Below are 15,082 nucleotides of genomic sequence, written 5' to 3'. Positions count from 1 at the left end.
AGGATCTGCCAACTTTGGGGCAATATGCTTGAACATGTATGAATTAGGATGTGTACATAGGCAAACCTGCACCCCATTTGGCTCCCTTCTCATCTCCCAGGCTAATCTCATCTCCAGCCTCTGCCTTGAGAGCCAAACCAACGTCCCCACAAAGCTTCCCACTTGTCAATGTACCAACAGATATATGCTTTCCAAAACTCCTCTGGAACCTCCTGGAATGATGCCCATTAAACTAAACTCATCCTCTCTCACGCTGACCTCCTCTCTTCTCCAAACTCTGGGTGTGATTCACAGCTCCGCCAGAATCTTCCAGACATGCCCACTGGGCAGAGACACTGTTTAACAGCCAAGAATGTGGCAAGTGAGATCTGTCTCCTCCCAGGCCAAGAGCAATGAGACTGACCTTGGGGAAAGAGGGTCAGCTGTCCCTAACTGACAGTTCAGCCACAGGGCCACTGGGGGGAGTTTGGGGTTGTTTAGGAGCCCAAAAGCTCTTGGGCTGAAGGGCCAGAGCAGAAGAAAGGGGGTTTTGTGGTTGACCCTTTTCGTTCTCAAAAGAACTGGGTGAAATGGCCATCTGGGTCTGACCGGGGAAACATACTAAGAAACCGCATTTTCAAACAGTGGCAGCCCCCGAGGAGGAAATACATCAAGTGACAGGGACACCCCAGAAAAGGTATTAATCTTGATTCCCATTTTTAATTTAAACGTAATGGAAAACACATTTTGCATTCTGTGGTATTCCCACCTGCAACCTCAGATGGCAGCAAAGGTGACGGCCCAGTCATTAAGTTGAGGAAGTGTTAAGCCTCTGGCTGGCTCTGGCCAGGAAAGGAAGGCAGGACTCCAACAAGATAAAGGGCTGGTGGCCTCAGACTCACTAGAAGCTGACCTGTTATTCAATGTATAGAAGTCAACTCCGTTCCTCTGTCTTCCCAGTGTTCATTCAGGGCTGTTGCTGGCTGAAGCATAGAGAAAGGAAGCCAGGAATCTGCTGGCTGGGCTTGGGGAGGTCGATGCTCCTGGGCTCTGTAGTAACACTGAAGGAGGCAGAGACAAAGGATCTGCACCGGGTCCCTTGCCTCCACTGCTCCAGGTGTCCCAGATGAAAAGCAAGTTAGAGAGACCACAGAGCTGAAGGAAGCAAAGAGCCTCACGCCTGCGAAGCCCCTTCCCATCTTCCCCTACCTGCTTCCTTTCAGATCTCAGAAGTCCAGTTTAGAATGGACCCGAATGGAAAATGCCCTTGTTGGGCTGAGGTTGTAGCTTAGGTGGATGAGTGTTTACCTAGTATGCAGGACACTCTGGGTTCGATCCTGTGCACCCTATAAACTGGGTGTGGTGGCCAGTGTCTGTAACCTCTAGCGCTTGAGAGGTGGAAGCCAGAGGATCAGAAATTTAAGAATATTATGAGCTATATCACAAATGTCAAGCCAGCCTGGGATACAGGAGAACCTGTCTCAATGAAGAAAAAAGAGGAGGAAGAAGAGGAGGAGAAGGAATGGTAGAAAAGGAGTGGGGAGAAGGAAGAGGGAAAAACAAAATTAGTCTTGTCCTCAGGCTCTTGCCTTGGAAGGACACTTCACTCCCAGCAGCTCCAGCTTCAAGCATTTTAGAGCAAATGTGTCTCAAATCAACAGATGTAGCATGATTCTTCAAAGTTCTTATGAATAAAAACAAACCTGGAGCCAGGTATTGGGGTGAACTCTGGAAGATCAGAGAAGCAAAACAATCCATAGCTACCTCACCTCGCCAGTTTCTCAGCTGATCCTGTTTCCTCAGACTAGAAGCCTCTGAGTCCTCACCCAAATGGGTCTCAGATGAACTGCTTCTCGAAAGCCTGAAAGCTTAACCAGCTCTAGTTCCTGGTCCTCACACCTTATATACATCTTTGCCCCCTGCCATCACTTCCTGGGATTAAAGGCGTGAGTCACCATGCCTGGTTGTTTCCAGTGTGGCTTTAAACTCACAGAGATCCATCTGGATCTCTGCCTCCCAAGTGATAGGATTAAAGGCATGTGTGCCACCATTTTCTGGCCTCTATATCTAGTGGCTGTTCTGTTCTCTGACCACAGATAAGTTTATTAGGGTGCACAATATTTTGGGGAACACAATATCACCACATTTCCCCCTTTTTTGTCTAAAATTAAAAAAGCTTATAACTAATACAAGGAAAACTATATCCAATAAGTATATACAATATAAACAGTCAAGAATTACATTAGCGATGTCTAGTCTATTAACATTTGACAGATTCAGACAGAAAACTCCATTAATATATAACAATGTCCAATCCATTAACATTTGACAAATTCAGACAAAAAATTCCATTATTTATATATTAACACTGTCCAGTCCAGTAACATTTGATAAACTCAGACAAAAAATTTATTACTTATACTATTTAAAACAAGTAGTTCCCTTTAAAAAGTAGATTCAATCATCTCCCTTTTTATCTTATCATATCCGTATTCTCTCTTTTTTCTTTTCATAATAGATCCAATAATCTACCTTTTGTCATTTTTATATCTTCCCCCCCCCTTTTTTTAGAGATTCAATGATCTACCCATTTATCCTATTATTTATCTTTTTTCTCAGAGTAGATTCAATGATCTACCTCAAACAGATACTTATACATGCATATGTGTGTATCCTGTCACACAGACAGAAATACCTGAGTGGACCACAGTTTAAATGAAAGCATACCATGCAGGGAGTTACGAAAACTTCAATGTACAACTAGCCTCAAGGTACCTGCATCTGCCTTCCAGTACCGTTTGTCTCCCTCCCTCCCTCCCTCCCTCCTCTCTCCCTCCCTCCCTCCCTCCTCTCTCCCTCCCTCCCTCCCTCCTCTCTCCCTCCCTCCTCCCTCCCTCCTCCCTCCCTCCCTCCCTCCCTTCCATCTTTACCAGCTTCATTTCTCTATTTATTTTGTTGGTTTTTGATTGATTGATTGATTGGTTGATTGCTATCTTTCTGAGACAGTCTCTCTGTGAATCTCAGCTACTGCACTTTCAATGACCCTCTTGCCTTAGCCTCTGGAGTGTTGGAATAAGCACACACACTTTCTTGCCTGTCTTAGCTATGCTGATTCAACCTGGAGGCTGCTGCAGCTTCTGGACTGAGGGCAGGTCTTACAGAGCAGCCAGTCAGTCATCCTGTCTCCTGCACCTCTGGCTGTGTGACCCTAAGCCTCTGGCTTCACTTCTCTGAATGCTGGTCCCAGCGGTGGAAGGAGACTATGCCTGGCTTTGCAAGGCTCCTACAAGGACTAAGTGATGGTGTATGGGAGAATGTGGAGATGGCTTAGTCGAGACAGCACCTGCCATGCTAGCCTGAAGACCTGATTGGGATCCCAGAACCCATATAGAAAAGCCAGTGATGACAGGATACCCTTGTTGGCCCAGCTCTGCAGAAGTGGAGACAGGTGGATATCTGCACCCTCCCCCCCCCCCCCCCCTTGCTGGCCAGCCAGCCTGGCCTAATCAGCTGGCCCCAGATCTCTCTCTCTCTCTCTCTCTCTCTCTCTCTCTCTCTCTCTCTCTCTCTCACACACACACACACACACACACACACACACACACACACGAGTGCCTGGCAGTGCAGATGTGGTTCAGGAGCACTGCCCTATCTAGCCATTGACTAGGGCTAGTGGTATTGGGGAAACTCCACAGGACTCAGGAGTACTAAGACTGCTTGCTCAGATCCTCAAAGCAGGAAGAAAAAACCCGAAGCCACCAAACTGGAGGCCAGACTCCAGGAAGGACTTTCCAGCAACTGGACAAATTGCCTTTAAAACAAAGTATGCAGGGTGCCTCCTTGGTAGCCTGAGGACCTGGTAAAATAAAAACCAGTGAAAAGAAAACTTGTACCCCTGGGGAGAGGCCAACCCCTCCCCCATGGAGGTTTCCTCTCCTTCAGTGAAACTTGAACCAAGACAGTCTTGGGGCAAAATCTCTCCCCTAGGTTACCATGAAATATGTATTTCATGCAGGCTTTGTGGAGGTCAGGCAACCCTTTCTCTTGGCATTCTGGGAGTTTCCTGTGGCTTCACGTGTGCTCAGAGAGGAACTCTGACCATGGGGAAATTTAATAAATATGGTTTATCTGAGCCCCGTCTCTGGCCTAACTTCGTACTAATGACTCACTGCTCAGAGACCATCATTTTTCTTTATTTGCTGTAGCAGTGAGTTTCTGCCCAAGGGAGAAAGTGCCTGGGACAGAGGTACAGACATTCTTGGTCTTACCCCTGAGAGGTTTTGGGTATTCTCTTGGAACGTTTGGTTCCATTTCTGAAGCTCTGTCCAGTCACGGAGGATTATTTCTCATTGCGGCAGAACCCATTCCTAGCTGGAATTCCAGACGGCAAGGCCAGTGCCCGCAAGCTCTTGTGTAAAGGGTTTCCATTCTCTGTAACTAAAAGCAGTCATGATAACTGTTAGCTTCGACTGAATGCTGAAAACAAGTGAGGCTCTGTGCTGCACACCATCCAGGCTTGGTTTTATAGAAACCCCACAGCCACAATCCCCATTCAGTAGGTGTAACTCTTCGCCCAGCACAGATGAGGGTCACGTGACCCAGAGGAGCTATGCTGATAGACCTGTACTCAGATGAACTTGTCACTTTGAAGTATGATAGCTTAAACTCAAATGAATCTGTTGCTTGTTCACTGGTGTACTTGAAAACTGAATGTTGCATCTGCATTGGGGCAGATGTGTCACTTAGAAAAAAATTCTATCCACATATCTGCACTTCAGCATACAGTAATCTCTAAATGTCATCCGTCTATCTCCTTCTGATTCTCATCTGGGAACTATTACAGCGCTAGAAAGGATAGGTACCTAAGACAGGAGTCTTATGTCCCAGGAGGAGTCCTTGGTTGCCCTGGTAGGACCCATATTTTCTATGGATGCTCAACCGGAACACTCATTCATAGTGGGGGGAGGGGCAGAGCTCACACCACTCTGCTCCTGAGCCTCCTTGACTGAAGGCTAAGAAGAGACCAACTGACAAACCATCAAACCATTTCCAGCCTGGCTTCCCCTTAGTCCCCTTAGCCACATGCCCCAGGGAAAAGAGTTGTTTTAGAAAGGCTTTCTTAGCCTCAAACACATGTGTTAAGCTCATGGTGTCCTTTGTAAAAGCAGATCCCAGCCCTAGTTTTGATGGCTTTTCAAAATGTCCCCAGGAGAATCATGTGAAGAATCCCCAAAATGCCTCCATTTTACAAAATAAAAACTCTTGGGTTCACTTTAAACAAAGGGACAAATCTAGTTTTGGAAAAGAAGGGAGCATGTGTTTTACATGCAATGACAACCAAAAACCAACTATCCATTCTGAATGGTTTCACTGGTGCCTGATGCAGAGATGTTTACACCAGAGCTTCACATTAGAAGGCCATACATCAACACTCTAAGATGCCTGAAGAGTCAATGTGCCACTCTGTGAGTACGTTGAGTTCTGCTGTCCTTGACACTGGGGGAAAGTTCCTGTTACAGCATCACCACCCCAGAAGTGGGGTTCCACTCAACAATCAGTAGGTCTCCGACTCAGCCCCATCTCTAAAGTTTCCTCTACTTAATACCAACATGCTGGGAACCCTGGCTTTAACACACAGACCTTTGGGGAACATCCTAGATCTAAACTGGAGCATGACATTTAGTTTTTACTTTTATTTCAGGTTCACTGCTGGCCTACAATACAACCTCCCACACAGACCAGTCCTCACGGCTGAGTGTCAAGGAAGGTAAGTCTGCCCCTCGTACACCCAGACTCCCTCTACTACCAGACACAGCACAGCTTCATACTGTTCAGACAGGTGGAAAATGCCAGGTCTGGACACCAACTGCTTGCTCAGGAAACTATTTTTCTAGTACACAAAAGTTAGAAAAAAATCTAAAAGATGTTTTCCCTCCTTCTGCCACAAGTTTCAAAACTACAAGAGAAGCTTTGAAGTCTCTCATAAAAACACCACAAGGACATAATTTAAAGACATCACCCCTGAAAGAAAAGGGTGTTCCCTCTTGAGAACAATGGGCTCTGCTAACTTTCCAAGCTGGCACTTGGGGGCTCTACTGGTGAAGATAATAGATTGTGTGTCTGTCTACCTTGTAAAGTTTCATTTTGAGGGGTTTCTTCTGAAAAACTTTTATCTTTGTCAATTCATGTTTCAAGTAGTAGTTTGAAGATTTGGTCTAGTATAGGTTGGTATAGTCTAGTTTGGGTTGGTTTCATCAAACTGTTCATTTGATTTCATCTAGTTTTGGTCAAAAAGAAAGAAAACTATCTCAAAAAAATGGTTTTCGTGAACGTTAAAGTAGCATTTCATAGTCAGCAGGGGCTGGAGCTCATGCTTGTTGGTAGAATGCTTGTTCAGAATGGGTGAAGCCTTGGGTTTGAACCAGCATATCACACACACACACACACACACACACACACACACACACACGGGGAGCACACTCATTTATTTATGAGATTATAATATTGTAGAATTGGACCAGATACTGTCTGATTTTAGCATTTAAATGGATGACTAGTTTATGATATCTGCTTAATTAATGGAGAAAAATGAAAGCAAATAATTACTAGAAACCAAAGAAAGAGTGAAAAGCAATCTTCCCCACAGCAGTGGAGGAGGGGCAGTCCCCGGATGAAATCTTTGGAGTACAGCTGGCAGGATGGTACTAGTCTGTCAGGCATCTCTCTTCCTGGACACTCTCCAGTCCCAGTCTTTCTTGACCTATACGCATTACAAAATTGGACAGAGACAAAAGGGTTCAGCACCGCTGCAGGTTCTTCTCTGGAAAGACAACATTAGGTTCCAAATTCTCATGGAGTAGGGAAGGAACAGAGACCCAAACATCCCCACATGTCTCACTCCAGATCACACCTTCAATCACACAGGACTCTGTGTTTGCTGCTAACAGTGAATGACTTGATTATGACCAGGACCTTTAATGGCAGGATTATACAACATAATGATTCTGCTTTTAGGTGTTTTTCTTTTTCCTTCCTTCCTGCTCTATTACCCACCTAGTCTTGTTTGGTCACTCATTGTCCAAATCAGATACTTGGTCATCATGAGAGCTAAGCTCTGCCCACTCTGTCTACAAGCCTGACGACCTCCTGTATGTAACATCATGTCCCACATGTCCGTAGCAGAGAATATTTGTTTTCATGACAAATCCAGTGAGGTCCAGTCACTTGGCTTCATCACATCCAGGTCCACAGACTCAGGTGAGGTGCAGAGTTGTAAGGAGGGTCAGGGGCTGACTCTAGAGCTCTTGGCTTCTGAGATGGCTGAGGATGGAGGCACAGCTTGCAGGCTTGGAAAGAAAGAAGGGCAGGTGGCCCTGAAGAGAGGGAGAAAGAGAAGGACAGCAAGGAGGAACGACCAAGGAGGAAGAGTTAAAGAGAGGAGAGGAAGAAACAGGAGGGAAGAACACGAGGGAAGGAAAGGGAAGGGAAGGCAAGCTTTTGAACTACTGAATTAGGACTTAGTGTACAGCATGCTGGTACCATCAGAATAAACCAATGAGATGTTGGGCTGGATAAAGCCAATAGGCTATTTGTTCATAGTGGGTTAAAATACAGGTTTAGGCAGAAAAACTGGCTTAGCGACATTGAAATGTGTTGCTAACCAACTCCTTCCTGCTGAGAAGTCTGGCGCAGCCCCAGCCCTCTGCCCTCTACCTGCCAGCCCGAGCCCCTCCTCCGCTGGCCCTTTTGTGTGGAGAGTGCATTTGTCTCGCTGCTGCCTCATTCAGGCTGCAAGCAGGAGCCGCCAGCTCCTACTGGGCAGCAACCCTCTTCTGAAATGAATTGACTGGAGCATCCAGGCAAACGGACCGGCTGCCCATTCAGGTGGTGCGGGGCATTTATCTCCCAGCCTCGGCCCTGGCCTCTAGAGACGATTAAGCCTGTGCCTTGCAGGTGCGTCTTTTGTCCCCAGGAAAGCTCTCCACTTAAGCGGCTGCCTCCGCCTTTCGAGGTAGTCTGGCTGAACAACCCAGCCTGCCACAAAACAAAGTACATTAGCAATACAAAGCTAACAAACTCCCCTCTCCCTTTCACCCTCTTCCCACCTCCCTGCCTCTCTCCTTCACTAATAGCTATCTTTATTTTTTTAATATTAAATGGAAAAAGAAATAGAAGGCATCAATGCCACCTTGACTCCGTCTTTTTTTTTTTTTTTTTTTTAAATAAGAGGCACACACAGCACTCAAATCAGAGCTGGGCGTGTGCCCATGAGTGCCTCTGCTCCCAGCTCCGCAGAGGGCAGGTGCTGGCTGGCATCAGGCACAAAGGAAAGAGGAGATGATGTCTGTCAGTGTGTCTTCCTGGTACTTAGCAGCCAGAATGCTGTTTTAGTTCAGAACGGCATGATCATCCTTTTAGCGCATCTCCTGGAAAACTGACTGCAGATATCGAAGGGTTATTTTATGCAGAAAAGTACGGTGATATTTCAAAAATTGACTTCCACAGATCTTTAGGTCTTGAGACATGTTGAGAGTCTCGGATGAACCCAGATGGAACTGTTGAGCATTCTCTGCCTTTAGCTGCCAAATTTAATGTACTTAAAAAATAAACGAGGACAGAAGTTATGGCGACCCACTTCCGCAGCAGCCATGACTGTCCCTTTTGCAGGTTTTTGGAGTGTGCCAGGCATGTGCGCATACTTTGCTTTTTAGCTTTGCACCTTTCTGAGAATTGGCTGTTATTGTTTCCACTCTGTAAAGAAAGGTGGGGCAAGAGGAAAGTGGCTCCCTGGAGGGCTTGGTAGCTCCTAGGTGTATAGTAAGAAAGTCCCCTTTTCACTAAAAGTCTCTGTCACAGGAGAGAGATGTGGCTGTTCCTAGAGGCTGGGAAGGACATGAGTGGAATGAGAGAGGACGTGGCTGGTGGAGACAGTGGTGTGGTTGGAACCCAGGGAAAGCTTCTAGAGCACAGTAGGAAAACTGGTTTACAACAGCTGATTCGCTCTTTCAAAACAGCCAGTAGGAGGATTTTGGATATCACCAATAAAAACAATTGCATGTGTGTGACTGCGTGTTTAAGGATGTGTGCATGTGTGTGTGTGGATGCATCTGTACAAACGCGTGTGGAGACTAGAGACTGACATCAGGAGTTTCCCTTGGTTGCTTCCCACTCTGATTTTTTGAGACATAGTCTCTCACTGAACCTGGAACTCATCCATTGAGCTCTGCTGGCTGTCTAGTAAACCCCAGAACTCTCCCCACCCCTACCTCCTCAGCTTTGGGATCACAGACCCACACAGCAGCAGGCTAATAATGGGTGCCAGGGATCCAAATTCGGATTTCCATGCTTGATCCACGGGCACCTTACCAAGTGAGCCATCTCCCTAGCCCCAGGGATTAAATTTATGAAGTGAAGGATACGCCAGTGTGTTTGACTTGGTTGTCACACATTGCATATATACTTTGTAATATCACGCTGAGCTCCCAGAGTATGTACATGAACATTATGTATTTGTAAAAATATGTATAATTTAATGACACTCATTGCCAAAGTTCCTCCTCAGAAATACAGTCTTTTCCTTCTGGCTGTCTTTTCCTAAATGTAATTTGGTGCAGAAATTCAAATTTTTGCAACATTTCTCTCTGTCCCTGTAGGTTTCTCTGCTGCCTCCAGCTACATCCCTCTTCTCTTTCCAGAAATGAGTTCATACACAGCGCCCCCTTGGCCAGACCCCTTGGTCCTGACTGCACAGAGAGTCAGTCCCTTGTAGAGTTTGTAACACACTCATGTCCTGGGACAGGTCCTCTATGACTTGACTCCCCTCACTGGAGCCCTGGCACCCACCGGATGGGATGAGGGCTGACCCCCCCCCCCGAGACTGCAGGCAGGGAGAAGGACTTGGGTTGCCTGAAGGTAGAAAGGGCACTGGAGACGGGAGCTGGTGACAACCTCACCCACCGCCTCTGAGTGTGCAGAGTGCCACTGAGTTCCACACTTAAAAGTGGTCCAAGTGGTAACTTTTATTCAAAAAATGTAAATGCAAAAATGAAAACAAATACTGATGTCTGGCCCAAATACAATGGGTTAATTCCAAATCTCTACTGGGTGCCTACAAGGCCCAAGAATTTTTTTCCCCTTAAGTTCTCCAGGCTTCTCCTGGCCTGCTACCTAGCTTGACAAACCCTGTTTCACAGTACAGAAGGAGAGTAACCAGCACAACATCTCAGGGCCACTCCAGGTCTTTCTGGCTCCTTCTGACCTTGCCTGTCCCCAGGTCATCCTAGACAAAGACCTGTGGATATATTGATTGTAAGCATAGGTGAGTGAAAGGACTCTCACCACTGATGATGTCATAACTGTTACTGACATCGAGTATGAGTATATCATTTCACATCCCGGAAGCCCCCTGCTTCTGTGTCCTCATTGGGCCCTCTAAGGGAAGATCAGGTGTTGCTAACTTGAGTTTATGGGAGAACAATGAAGATTTAGAAGCTAAGTGGCCTTCCCATGCAAGCATTCTAGAGCCAAGCTTGTCTCCTCTCTCCCTTTCCCTGTCCTGCATGCAGCAATCCAGAATGGGACTGCAGATCCTAGGTTGTAGGTCTAAGGTCCCAGCTCCTCTTTGTTTCTCTGGGCAGCTCCTGCCGCAGGGTCCCCTGCTGTGTCCCCACTGGCCTCACCATGGGCAAGAGTGAGCCACTGTCTTCAAGCCCCTCTGCATGCCTAAGTCCTCATTTCCTTAACCCTTATCCTGCATCTGCCTAAATACCTCTAGCTCTCCAAAAGGCAGAGGATATTGAGCTCCTTGTTCCTTAACTCCTGGCTGCCAAGGACTGGAGGAGCGCTGAGCTTCTAGCCCCCACCTGGAACCTTTGAGACCTGATGCCCAATGTGTAAACTGAAAACCACCAACACAGCCCTGGCTGCCAAGGTTGGATGGTCTGCAGAAGGCTCCATCACTGGCCGTTACCTTGACTGATGGATTAAAAAAAAAATCTTTCTTCTTACTTGCCAAGGATTGAGAAGAGAGGGACTAAATCACCTCTGTGTCCCATACGCAGAATGCTCAACTAATATTTATGGACCATGCTTAAGAGAGCGTCTCCTCTCAAGAACATCAAGGACAAGGGCCCAGCATGGAAGAGCAATCCTTCTCTGTAGCCTTTTAGTATTTACCAAACGTTTTCACATCCATTATCCATTTGTGCCTCACACCATCGCTATGAGACTGCAGGTCTGTTATCTTCTGTCCCCATTCTGCAGATAAGGGCAATAAGGCCAAGAGCTCATAGCCTTCCTTAGATGACACCCCTGTGTGGGGACAGAATAAGAATCAACCCAGCATAGGTTTTCTGTGCTCCCTTGGGGGCTGCTTCCCACATTTTAATCTCGGCATCTGAAGCATTTGTTGACAAATGTTTTCTGTTCAGCTGAGGTAGACACCCACCTCCTATTCCAGTGTTACACTGATGAGACTACAGTTCGACTGTGGGCAAGGGTTTGCTCTTTTCTGTCTCACTGTGGTATTTGCATTGTTGTCAATACCCAGCAGAAACAACTCCACAGGGAAACTTAGAAACTTTGTGGTTTGAGAGAGGCTTCCATGCATCATGGTGAAGAAACCATGGGCGTAGGGATGTGTGATGACGATGAGGAGGACATGTGGTAGCAGGCATTCACATGGTGGTGGACCAGGAGGCCAGGAGGCCAAGAGCTAGACAGAGATGGAGTGTTAAGCTATACCCTTCAATGGTCTACCCCTAGGGATCCACTTCCTCCAGCCAGACTCTATGTCTTAAAGATTTCCACGAAATCATACCACCCACTAGGGAGCAAGCATCCAAAACATGAGCCTGTGGGAGACATTTCCGATTAAGCCACAACACTCCATTTCCTCATGTATAAAATGAGGATAATTGCCATGCCCTCATAAGCCAGCATGATGTCTGACGTGCCAAAAACGCTTGATAAAATTATATTAATAACCGTACATTATTATGATTTATGAGAAAAATTATAATAGTAATTAACATTATTGTTGGGGAAATGTTCCAATATATTTGAGGGTCACCAGCTGCTACTGATATGCAGACATTGTGCTCTAATGGGGTATACAGCACTGTGCAGCCTCTACCATAGCCAAGACAGTTGAGTTGCTCAAAAATTTCCTATGAAATGCCAAGAAATGCCATAAGACCATATCTACAAATCAAAGTCGAGTGCCACATTCAAGATCTCTGAGAGTAAGAAAGGAACCAAAAGTTAAGAAGTACTACAACTGAAAAGCCACTGGATACCTTTTAGATGGCAAGAAATCGGAGGCCATAAAATTATGTGGGCCCAGCCAAAGTCACACACTAACCTAAAAAGTCCATGATCAGAAACACCTCTGACCACAAGCATTTTGTATGAGAGATTCAACCTGTATAAGATTATTTTTTTTATTTTAATGTTTTAATTACACTAATTTATTTTGTGTGTGGTATGGTTGTTTACATGTGCTATAGCTTGAATGTGGAGGTCGGAGACAACCCAAATGGAGTTAGTTCCTTCTGCCATGTAAGTTCTAAGATTTGAACTCAGATCTTCAGGCTTAGCAGCAAGTGCCTTCACCCATCAAGCCATCTTGCTGACCCTGTATACTCATGAAAATGATGTAGATGGTCAGTACCTTAGTGAGGAGCGGACTCAAATGCCTTCTCTCCTCTCCCAGTCATTCGTTGACTCCTTCACTTTTGGAGACTTTGTTCCGTACAGTATACCTTCCTGAATGATGGGAATATGATAGCCAAGAGATGCCATTCAAACATCAACCAAACATGAGAGATAAATAGTATGGCCTCAGAAAGTCTTCCTGCTGCCCCCTGCACACAGCCTCCCCAGAGGTGTTCTGGATGTTATCATTGGAGATGTTTTGGTGAAATATGGAGGCCTCTGGAAGAGCTGGAGCTAGCTATAGAAATGATGTAGTTATGAGTCTGGGGTATTTGCGTCGGCACTGTCCCATGGGGCCCTGGGTGTGCTAGGTTGTATTTTTAAAAAAGGTTAAGTCCCTAAACAAATGAACGAAGTGTCAGTGGGTGACATGTGTGAGGGAGGGATCCCTGGGTAAGTCTCTAGTAGTGGCTTCCACAGACCTGGGAGACAGTGTACTCAGGCATTTCATGGTGAGACCAGAGCTCAGGTATGGAACCGGAAACAGGAACCAGGAGCTTGGCTCACAAATTCTCAGGCCCAGGGGTAGGGTCAGGCCGAACTGAGATAAACCATGGATTCATAATGTGCAGGCAGAGTAATGGAGGCAGGCTTCATTAGACTTTTCTCTTTGACATATCTTAGGAAGTTTCCATGACTTTAAAGATGCAGGTAAGTTTTGTATGGATGGGGAAAATCTAAATGAGTAGAGAGTCTTTGTTCATCACACACATACAGTGGATGAGGATGATGTGCTATTAGATCCACACTCTGGGAAGCCCAGCATTCAAATTGTGAGTTTATGCGTGGGGAGGGTAAGTAAGCATAGAAACCATGGGCATGAGGTGTGTGTGTGTGTGTGTGTGTGTGTGTGTGTGTGTGTGTGTGTGTGTGAGAGAGAGAGAGAGAGAGAGAGAGAGAGAGAGAGAGAATGCTGGTGTGTGGGTGAGGGTGCAGATGTGTATTTCCTAGCTCTTTTTTTTTTTTTTTTTTTTTTTTTGGTCCAGAGGTAAGATTTGTGATATGGTTATTATGGGTAAACAGTAGCTTTCTCTCCGTTTTTTTTTAAAACTGTTTTCTTTGAAATTCCAGAGTTGATGTTTTGTCTGTTTCCTATCTGACCCTCTTTCAGAGATGTGTTGGCTTTTTTATTTTTGTTTTTGTTTATTTATTTTTGAGAGACAGGGGAGAGAGAGAGAGAGAGAGAGAGAGAGAGAGAGAGAGAGAGAGAGAGAGACTGGAAACAAAGAATCGTTGTCTCTAAGCCCTGGCAGGCAGGAAACCCCAATCTCAGGGGAGTTCAGCCAGCCAGCCCGGCCCTGGAGTCAGACTCCAACTCTCTGAATTCAATTTGACAGCTTGTCTGGGACACTTTCTAAGTAACCATTATCCTTCCTTTCTCTAAGTAAAAGAACTGTTATTCCCTTCCACGGGTGTGCTGTGTGCTCTGTTATTGCACACGTGTGGCCATACGGTGAGGAGCACACAGTTTCTCCAAATTACTGGAAACAGTTTCTATGTTTCCTAAGACAAGTGTAAATTTGTTCCAGGCTAATGAGCAAAAAATCTGAAGTATCCGCCCCAGCCCCCTCCCCCTCATGAGAAGTAGGTACATTTGGGCTGGTGAGGCAGGGGGTGGCTTTGTCCTGGTGTTGAGTATGTACATGTTATTCTTTTTTTAATACATATATATTGGTGTTAGACCTGCATGTCTTTGTAAGGGAGTCAGATCCACTGAAACTTGAATTACAGATAGCTGTGAGCTGCCGTGTGGGTGCTGGGAATTGAACCCGGGTCCTCTGGAAGAGCAGCCAGTGCTCTTAACTGCTGAGCCATCTCTCCAGGCCCTAATATACATTATTCTTATGTGAATTTCTTTGTAACACACATACAACTATCCCCCACTGACCATGGTCCTCAGCATAAATTTGAGTATCTCACTATTCCACTTACCAAGGAAGGGACTCACATACACATTCATGTCAACCTTGAGCTGCGGGCTGGCATGTGAGAGGTGACTGCTTAGAGTTCAGAGGAACCCTGCGGTCCCTGGAAGCAAGGCCATGCTGGGTCCTTTGGAATGCTGACATTTATTATGAGAAACTGCACAGCAGTCACCTGCTCGTCCAGTGTGTTCATATTTGAAATCCAGATTCATCACTGTGGGGCCCATGCAGGTTTGCATGCCAGCACCTCTGGAAAGCTGTGGAGCTCAGAGGCGGGACAGTTTTGCCACCTAGAACACGTTTACTCACTCGGGTCTGAATGGATTTCTACCTAGTATGTCTTTAATCAAGGTTTGGATTGCTTTCCCAGCCTACCCCACTTGTACCTTCAGAGGCCTGAGCCCCATGACTTTACCTGTTCTAGTCTCCTCTGCCCCCTTTTCCAGGTGTTTTGTTGTATCTAC

The 15,082-nt window shown here is 46.0% G+C and overlaps 1 protein-coding gene across 1 annotated transcript in view; it reads left to right on the top strand.

The window, feature by feature from the left end:
* Nucleotides 1-15,082, top strand: part of Fli1 (Fli-1 proto-oncogene, ETS transcription factor) — a 116,775-nt gene that overhangs the window by 80,566 nt on the left and 21,127 nt on the right. The window contains exon 5 of the mRNA XM_036194345.1: nucleotides 5,681-5,746. Within this exon, the coding sequence (XP_036050238.1) occupies nucleotides 5,681-5,746 (66 nt within the window). The remainder of the gene's footprint in view (nucleotides 1-5,680; nucleotides 5,747-15,082) is intronic.

The sequence above is a fragment of the Onychomys torridus genome, chromosome 7, assembly GCF_903995425.1.
Source record: "Onychomys torridus chromosome 7, mOncTor1.1, whole genome shotgun sequence".
In the NCBI taxonomy this organism is placed as follows: domain Eukaryota; kingdom Metazoa; phylum Chordata; class Mammalia; order Rodentia; family Cricetidae; genus Onychomys; species Onychomys torridus.
This window is presented reverse-complemented; position numbering and strand designations above follow the sequence as displayed.